This window comes from Impatiens glandulifera, chromosome 1, assembly GCF_907164915.1.
Source record: "Impatiens glandulifera chromosome 1, dImpGla2.1, whole genome shotgun sequence".
Classification (NCBI taxonomy): Eukaryota; Viridiplantae; Streptophyta; class Magnoliopsida; order Ericales; family Balsaminaceae; genus Impatiens; species Impatiens glandulifera.
In genome coordinates, this window is record NC_061862.1 from 57,729,090 (window position 1) to 57,738,727 (window position 9,638).

The following is a 9,638-nucleotide window of genomic DNA, read 5'->3' on the forward strand; positions in this document are numbered from 1 at the left end:
AGGATGGTAAAGTGAATATTTATTATATTATATAAATAATAATTGAAATGTAAATATATATATATTAAAATTATAATTATAAAAATTATAAAAATAATAATTTAAAATATATATATCAAAATATAAATAATAATGTAAATATATACATTAAAATATAAATAATCTAATTTATAAAAATAATAATATAAATATATATTTAATAATAAGTTTAAATATTATATAAAAAAAAAATTAAAATATAAAAACTAAGTTTGAATAGTAAAGTAAGTTAGTTTGAGAATGAACAAGTAGGTTAATTGAAAAAGTTTGGAAATTAAGGTTCAGCGTCCATATACTTATTTTAAGTTGCACGCTTAAGTCTTTCTTATCCATAAAACGCAGTCTTTCCATAAAACGCAGTCTTTGTTGTTTACATTGCAATACAAAATCAATGAAATACTACAAAATACATTAGTTTTTCAATAAACATTCTTTGTATACTTGTATAAAGATTTAAAATATGGGTAATTTGATGATTTATTAAAAAAATAAATTGAAAAAGCAGTAGTAAATATCATTATATATAGAAGAACAAAATATAAGTCTGACTAATTATTTGGTAACCATATGATAATAGCTCATCTCATGACTTTTGACATTGTGTTGAAGTATTTTGAGATTTTCAATTAAAGAGGATGTTCAGTTCTCGTGTTAACAATTATGATAACCTAATTTGGTGATATGAATGTTAAAATAACGATTATGATAACCTAATATGGCGACTCAAGTAATCAAGGCTCGTATATTGATATATACCATGGTGTTGCGACTACCAGCTTACGAGCACATTGAGACCTTGTGAGATGCACCACTCCACCGCAGTCTTCTCTTCTTCGCTTCACTAACAAGAACACTTGATTAAACAGAACTTGAATATATGTAAAATTGAAAAGGAAACAAATGTTAATAGCAGCAGCAGCAGCCAAAAAAAACTGCTACAATTTAAGAGCCGAAATGGCCTCAGGTTTGAAGTCGATCCTCAAACCCAATACTCTCCTAACATCAGCCGGAGTGAGGCGCCATGTCATGGGTCCAGAACTCTCACCCCAAAAATCAAGAATCTCAGCAACTTTTTCCAAGTTCAAAATAGTAGCCATCTGTGTCAAACGAGCAAACTTATCCCTAACAGTCCTCTGTGTCATAGTAGAGAAATGACTAACGAGGGCTCGAGTATCCCTATCTAGCTGAAGTCCTCCAAGCTGACTAAACCTCTTTTGCATCATAATCACTTCAAGTCTCTTAACAATGAAATCAATTGCCATATGAACCAAACTGTCGTAATTGTTTACTGTCATTAACGGCTGCAGCCATCCAACATTCCCCTCCTCTACTGTATGGAGAAGTCTTTGGACCCAGGGGTCGTTTACTTCGTTATCTGCGTATTCGGATTCTGAAAGCTCGTAGCTTATCGTTGCTATCTTATCGAGCAGAGGTCGGATTCGTGGTGTTACAGTTGCTACCAGCTGCTCCATTCCCCAATCTAGGGATTTTTTGAAACTGTTGCTCATATCTCCCAATTCTGATAAACAAGATTTCACCCTTTCTCTATCTGTAAGTGCTGGAAATACCTGAAAGGTGGGAATATATGCCTGTCAGTTTTCATCTACGTAGATAAGCTGGCCATGGTTAAAGAGTTCTCTTCCATCAATCTGAACCAAAATCATTAACAGCTCTAGAACAGCAACATTGCAAATTAAATCCCCGTCCCCCAAATATAGAAGAACAATAAACACAAATCACCCACAACATACTGATACAAACCCTAATTTGGGTTTGTGGATTCTTTTAGAAAAAGTGTTAAGGAATTATTAAAGAATTTAGAGGTCAGATTTACCATCTACTATGATTACATATCAAGGGGAATGGAGGAAAGATGGATGGAAAATCTAGTGTTGTAAGAAAACAGTAAACTGCATTACCACATGATGATCATGAATACAACAAATATTAGGGCACACTAGAGGTCTACTCAAACCCATCATTCAGTAGAACTGTAGGACAATGAAACAACACAAAATTCTATACACAAATTTTTTGGGCAAACCAAATAAGTTGATAAGTTTAAAAAATATAAGCCAAACTCAAAGTAGTCTCGAATCATCGGTCAACAGATTAAAGACGAATAGAAGAGTTGGTTGTGGTAAATATAGCTTAGGTTAATGTTAAGTGACGATGGAGATTATCTAATCATCACTTGACCGTCCATAAGCACAATTCTATACACAAATCAAAAAAACCTTGCAAATGTCAAAAGAGTTGCAGCACAAATAAAGTAACCATCCACCCAATAAAGAGAAAGGTAATTGTAATACAGCTATTGGGAAGAACTCAGCATGCCAATCTACAAATGCATAAAATAGAACTGGTGAGCAAGTTAAATTGGAAGAGCAAGCATTTCCAAATTAGGTCATTTGGAAGTTATTTAGAATATAAGTATTGTGTTTTTGAAAAAGATAGTAACAAGTAAAGGCATGCAAAATTGAGGAAACTTATAGCCAATTGACAGAAACAAGAAAGGTAATAACTTTTAACATTTCACATTTCACATTTACCTCTGCACATTGCTCCTCAATCTCCTGCTTTAGTTTCAAGGCATACTCACAGCTCACATCCATATTGTTTAAAGCCGTAGCAATCTCAGTCCCTGTCTCCTGCACACCAACACCACCCAAAAACAGCTTTGCTCCAAGGTTTGGTTCCCTTACCTTTTGCTGCAACACTTCACTGTACTCATTTCCTAACAGGCTTACTGCATTACTCAGGACTGCAATCACCGAGTTCATGTTTGACGTGGATATTGACCTTCTACAGCAACTTTGCAACAAATAAAACACATCATCTACCATAGAAGTGGTGAGGCTATCAGATACATACTCATCAATGTTGATGGCTTTCCTTACATTTTCCACCATGAAAAATCCCTCCAAAATTACATAATATCCAGTAATATCTTGGGAAACTTTACTGAAGTTTCCACTCCTAAAAGCTTTAGTGGCCCTTGTACCCAATTCTGGATCAACAGAAGTCATCCCCCTGATCTTAGAGATCATGTATTCAGTATAATCTTCCCCTAGTCGTGTAAGGGAAAGCATTTCCTTCAAATATAGCTCAATGTCCCTGGGATCTGGTCCTTCTTCTCCAATAGAGAATGAATTGTTCTTGTAAGAACTTATCTCAGAGGTTATCTTAGCCAATTTCCTACATTCCATATACTTCTTCAGGATTAAAGAACCACGAGAATCGCACTCTTCCTGAAGATCGCATATAGCATACACAATACCAGCTTCTCCGCACAAACTTCTCAGAACTTCATCATTTTCTTCAATAGCCAACACAATATCCTTGAACAAATTGGTTAAGCAACCATCGATATCAACCTGATTCTGATTGGAAAACGAACCTTGTTCCATTAATTCGACGACTTGCTCAAACTCGAACCTCGACCTCATTGCAATAACTTTCTTCAAGTAGCTTACGTACACCTGTAAACCTTCTTCTTCCAGACTGAGAGGGGAGTAAAGTCTGATAAACCGAAGAACATTTGGATGATCCCGCTGATCAACAGCCAACGACAACCTCTTACGAACAATTCCTTCTAGTTGCTTTTTGGACGCCAACAGCTGTTCTCTCTGATCGGAAGCGGAATCATTGTACCTAGCATCAATTTGTAGAAACGTCTGGACATAATTTGAAGCTGCCTCAAAGTCTTCAGAATCAAGAGCTCTTTTCACACCATCAATACAACTTCCTCTCTCAACAGTCGCATCAATTCGAAGCAGTGTTTCATGAACTCGAGATTGAGCGAGATCAAGCTCGCGAACCTTTCCACTGACCTGATCAGCGAGATCGCAGGTGGAGGCGACATTGGAGAGCATGTGGTCGGCGTCGGCCTTGACGATGTCGAGAACCTCGGAGGATTTCTGTAAGTTGTCGAGTTGTTTGTCGAGATCTGTTCGATGGGAGAGGATGCTTTGGAGTTGAAGATCTAGAGCGCGTTGATATGCTATGCACTCGTGGAGAAGACGCGTCATGGCTCCGACGTCCGTGAGCTTCCGGACGTGTTCTAGCGCCTCCGGTGAACCGAATTTCACCGACGATGAAAGATGTGAATTTACGGTATCTTGATCATCATCTGGTGAAGGAGTAGACAACATTTCTGCGAGACTCAATGGACAATCAAATGGAGTCTCTTCTTCACATCGAGATAACATAGCAGATACAAAGAGAGATGGCGAGAAATATAAGTTCAAAAAACTAAATATATTATAAATTTGAATTGATTCTTTAAATTGGGAATCTTTATTAGGTTAAATAGAATTTTAGAGCTCTTTTTTTATCTTATTATCGAATATATATATACAAAAAATAAAAAATAAAAAAAAAAATAATAAAAAAAAAAAAATATGTAAAGTAATGTATAATACTATATCGAAATTGGAATTATATATATATATATATGGTAAAGATAAGTAATTTTCAAAATTTTGATATATTAAAATATACTGAAATATATCGAAATAATATTTATAAATTAACAAATATATACTATATAATACTTTTAAGAAATTTGATATTAATTATTTAATTATATAATAAAAATTTTAAAAATTTTAAAAATCAAATTAAAATATAATTATATTGTAATATAATTCAATGGGAAGAATGCCAATTTTACATACAACTTGTAAGAAGGTGTCAAATTTACTTATTAAGTATCAAAATTCTATTTATATGTATTAACTTGTCAAAAAGTGTCAAATATGTTTTAAATAACAGATATTTTAAACGGTGTTAAAGTTTTGCCACGTAATATCCACTTATTTTTTATTTTTTTAATTTGACGTTACTTTTAATTATTTTTTCAATTCCAACTAAACTTATTTTTCTTTACTCATTCTCTCTCATGACCTTTCATTTTCTTCTAACTTTCTCCTTTTCCGATTAACCCAAGTTTTAACCCCAACATGACCTTTCATTTTCTTCTAACTTACCCCTTTTTCGATTAACCCAAGTTTTATCAGATTTTACCTCCGATTAACACCCAAGTTTCATCAGATTTTACCTTCTTCCTTCTTCCGATTAACCCCCAAAGTCCCTAACTGAACTTGAAACCGCTGGTGAAAGTTTCATCGCCGCTGGTGAAAGTTTCATCGCCGCTGGTGGAAGTTTCTGTTGGCGACGTTCTCGCAAAAAACTGTTGTAATTTTCATATAAACAGATTTTTTTGGTTATTTTGAAGTTATTCTGTTTGGTTGGATAGAAATTGAACTGGTTACAGTACATAGCCTCTTGTTGATTATAGTTTATTTTAGAATTTATCTACATAATCTCTGTGCAAAGGAATGGAGAGCAGACTCAGATTGTGGTTTCATTTTAGGTTGCGTTGAAATCATTTTAGGAATTGTGGTTTCATTTTAGAAATTGTGGTTTTATTTTAGGTTGGGATGAAAATACAGAATTATGTGTTTGAAAATATATAAAATGTTGTTGCTGGTTTAGTTTTATCTTTTTTTTTTTATTTTTTTGTTATGGTTTTGTATGACCTAATTAATTATAATTTATATTTTTGGTTTTTTATGTCTCAATAAACTTTTTACAATAATTTATAGTTTTTAGCCATGAATCATTTAAATATTTGAACATATTTAATCTCTCCACAATTGATATTTTATAAACAAAGTTTTTTATAATTAATCAATTAAATATTTATTAATAATAAAATTATTCATATTATAGAGGTAGAGATAGAAAGAATTTTTTTTTAAAAAAAATGGTAAGTTTTGAAGGTAAAGAGAGAGAAAAATAAATAAAAAAAGATTTTAATATTTTATTTGAAAGAAAAAATAATTAAAGTATTGTCAATTTAAAAAAATAAAAAATAGGTGGATATTACACGTGGCAAAACTTTAACACCGTTTAAAATATCTGTTATTTAAAACATATTTGACACTTTTTGACAAGTTAATACATATAAATAGAATTTTGATACTTAATAAGTAAATTTGACACCTTCTTACAACTTGGTGTGTAAAATTGGCATTCTTCCCATAATTCAATATATGCCAATTTGTACCGATACGTACACATTCTATTTTATAAAATATAAAATTAACTTTATTTCACTATAAAGTGTTTGATTTTTTTTCAAAATAGACTTAATGAATTTTAATATGTTGTCAAGTTAATCTCAAATATAAAATACGATTCAAAAAAAGAGTAAGAACAAATTCAAAATCAAAACTCCTATAAATCATAAACAGAATAAGAGTATATTTATAGAACACTATCAAAAGAAGACAAAAAGAGTTATTGATGAAAGAATACAACCAACCAGGGTATGCAAGTACTATCAAGTTTAGATTCCAGTCGTTTCTGGAAGTACCGGTGGGATGAAAAACTAATTATTAAAAATGTGTAAGTTGAGTTCACTCTATGAAACAAATAAGTCTGTAGAGGTGATAAAAGTCAAACTATATTGACGAACGAGATGATGGGGCAAGAAAATGCTTTGGTTCCATATATATACTTTTAACTAGAAAATGTGTGAAATAAAAATGACTGAGTATGTGATCCTCGATGAAGTATCATTTAAAGTTATCGAAAGAGAGGAGTTTGTGAGCTTATTACATGAAGCACAACTGAGGTTTAAGGTTCTTGATCGAAAAAAAGTTGTAGGTATGGTTTTTGATTTATTTTTAGTTGAATTAGTTTTTTTGTTTAAGTTAATATATTTTTTAGGTATCAAAGGTTTAATACATACCGTACCGAAAGTAAGGTATACCGAAATCAATGTAAGAGAAATCTATGCATTTTTTCAATACCGAAACTTTAGGTAAAGTATAAGGTATGAATAAAAAATTAAGGTATATCGTACCGACTCACCCTTAGACTATCCACAGCAGGGTATCAATTTTTTTCATTTAATATCATGCCACATCAGCTTAACACCTATTTTAACACTCACTTTTTAGCATGTCCTACAGTAGAGTGTTATTCAAGGTAACAAAATTACTTTTTCGCTTTCTCTTACTTCCACATCATTTAAGCATATACACACATAATTTCATTTTTTTAAACCACAAACAATATTATTATCACTTGGTAAATCAAACATACAAATATTATTTAAAACGAAGAAGAAAACAAACACTCTAAACATTAGTAATTTGTTAAGTAGTGTTTTTAAAACACTCTAAACATTGGTAATTTGAGCTTGATTTGGGAAGTAATTTGAAAAAAAATTATAGTTTTGTGAAGAATCCATGAAAGAGTTTGAAGATTTCAAAAGAAAAGTTATACAAACAAGGATGATAATATGGTAGAAAATTTCAGAAATTTTTTGGTGTCCAAATGATACAAACCAAGTCTCTATTTATAGATCTCGAAAAATATGAAATAATGATATATATATTTTTTATTTTGATCAATTATTATGCAAAATTAGTATTTAAAAAAAAATATAACCCACCAATGCTACCACTTGGCGCGCTGTCATTGGGCCACATCAGCTGGAAATAAAATTTGCACCGGTATCAAAATTTGATACCAATTTTTTAATCCTCAAAATTTGATACTCATTTATACTCTGCTGCACCATTTAGTCCTTATTTAACACATGTTGTGGGTGGTCTTAATATTAACGATTGGTTAAACTTAATTGATATTTATAAATAAATAATTAATGTCAGTAATTTAACTACCGAATTTGTTCGAATAGAATAAAAAGTTTTTACTCCCGAATTTGTTCGATAGAATAGAAAGTTTTTACTAGCGAATTTAAAAAAAGAAACAGTAATTAAAATTCATCATTTACTGAAATTCAATAATTAAATTATTGAAATGAATTATTTATTTTTATAAATGTTATATAAATAATAAATTAATTATTTTTAAAACAGTTAACATAATAACTTGTTTTTGTATAATTTTAACATTAATGTGTCTTAAATAGTGATATTTAAATAGTGAGATGTAAAAGAAAATGTCTAAAATCTCAATGGAGAATCATAATAAAAATAAATATAATAACTCGAATTGAGACCAATTAAAAATTCAATTTCTTTTTTCAAATTTAACAACTCGGCATAGTTAGGATTTTAGAAATTTTGTTGTTAAAGAAATAGATGGCTATTAAACCTTTTTCAGATATAGAATTTAATTTTAATTATAAATCATTTTAAGTTGTTATTATTATTATTATTTATTTTATTTTATTTTTGTTGACAGCTTTAGGGTTGTTTGATGTTGGGTTATTTGATTTTTAAAAATGATGATTTATTTATCGTGAAGGTAGCGGAGGAGCTTCTTGAGAGCTGTCTAGTGAGCTTCTTGCGGGTGTTGCATGAACTGGGCTAACTTGTTGACAGAGTAAGCAATGTCAGGACGTGTGAGGTATAAGTATTGGAGGCTTCCAACAGCAGAACGATAAGTAGTAGGATCACATGGAGGTGTGGAGGTATTTTGTAGCAGTTGAGGGTGAGCAAGCATAGGGGTAGTTGATGGTTTGCAGTCAAGCATGTCATGACGTTGAAGGAGATCGTGTATGTACTTTCTTTGGGAGAGAAGGAGACCAGAAGTGTTGTGTTGTACTTCCACCCCTAAGAAGAAGGAAAGTTGCCCCAAGTCCTTGAGAGAAAAGCGTTTGGCAAAGTTGGAAATAAAGACCGAGACAAAATCAGGTGAATGACCAGTTACGATAATGTCATCGATATAAACAAGTGCATATAGGAGATCGCCATTTTTTTTGTAAATGAAGAGAGAGGGGTCAGCGAGAGATGCTGTAAAACCGAATTGTAGTAGATAGGAGGTGAGGGCTGTAAACCATGCGCGTGGAGCCTGTTTTAACCCGTATATGGCTTTGTTTAAACGACACACATAAGAAGGGTTGTTAGCGTTGATGAAGCCGGATGGTTGCTGCATGAAGACTGTCTCTTGGAGATCACCTTGGAGAAAGGCATTGTTGATGTCGAGTTGGCGTAATGTCCAGTTGTGTTGGAGAGCAATTGAGAGGGTGAGTCGAATCGTGACTGGTTTGATAACCGCACTGAAGGTGGCAGAGTAGTCAAGACCAGCTTGTTGATGAAAACCTTTTGCGACAAGCCAAGCTTTGTATTTGTGAATCGTGTTATCAGGATTATATTTGATTCTAAAGACCCATTTACAACCAATGACATTTCGAGTTTCACTAGGTGGTACGAGAGTCCATGTATTGTGTTTCCGTAGAGCATTTTATTCAGCAAGCATAGCATCACGCCAATGAGGGATGGAGAGTGCTTGTTTGGGGGTGGTTGGTAGTGACGTGGGTGAGGAGATAGTGGTAAGTTGGGCATACTTTGGGTTAGGTTTGGTTATGTTGTTTGTGAGACGAGTTACAGGACGAGGGAGAATGGGCGGAGGGGGGGTGGTGGATGTGGTGGCGTAGGAGATGTGTTTTGTGGGAGTGTGGCAGTGGTGGACGGTGTTGTAGGGTTATGTGATGGATGTGGTGGTGTAGGAGGTGTGTTCTGTGGGGGTGTGGCAATGGTGGATGGTGTTGTAGGGTTATGTGATGAAATAGGTATGAGAGGAGTGGGAAACCATTCGTGAGGTGAGGGAAGCGA

The 9,638-nt window shown here is 32.9% G+C and overlaps 1 protein-coding gene across 1 annotated transcript; it reads right to left on the reverse strand.

The window, feature by feature from the left end:
* Positions 1–893: 893 nt before the first annotated feature.
* Positions 894–4,249, reverse strand: LOC124912234 (conserved oligomeric Golgi complex subunit 4-like). The gene is made up of 2 exons (XM_047452803.1): positions 2,592–4,249; positions 894–1,607 (listed from the first exon to the last, which is right to left on the reverse strand). The coding sequence occupies exons 1-2, from the start codon at positions 4,191–4,193 to the stop codon at positions 975–977; spliced, it is 2,235 nt and encodes a 744-aa protein (XP_047308759.1). The 5' UTR covers positions 4,194–4,249; the 3' UTR covers positions 894–974.
* Positions 4,250–9,638: the final 5,389 nt, after the last annotated feature.

Excerpts from the sequence above, each read along its gene's own strand:
- LOC124912234 (XM_047452803.1), bottom strand. The coding sequence starts at position 4,193 with ATGTTGTCTACTCCTTCACCAGATGATGATCAAGATACCGTAAATTCA. Across the intron at positions 1,608-2,591 it reads TTGAGGAGCAATGTGCAGAG|GTATTTCCAGCACTTACAGA; the intron begins GTAAATGTGAAA and ends CCCACCTTTCAG.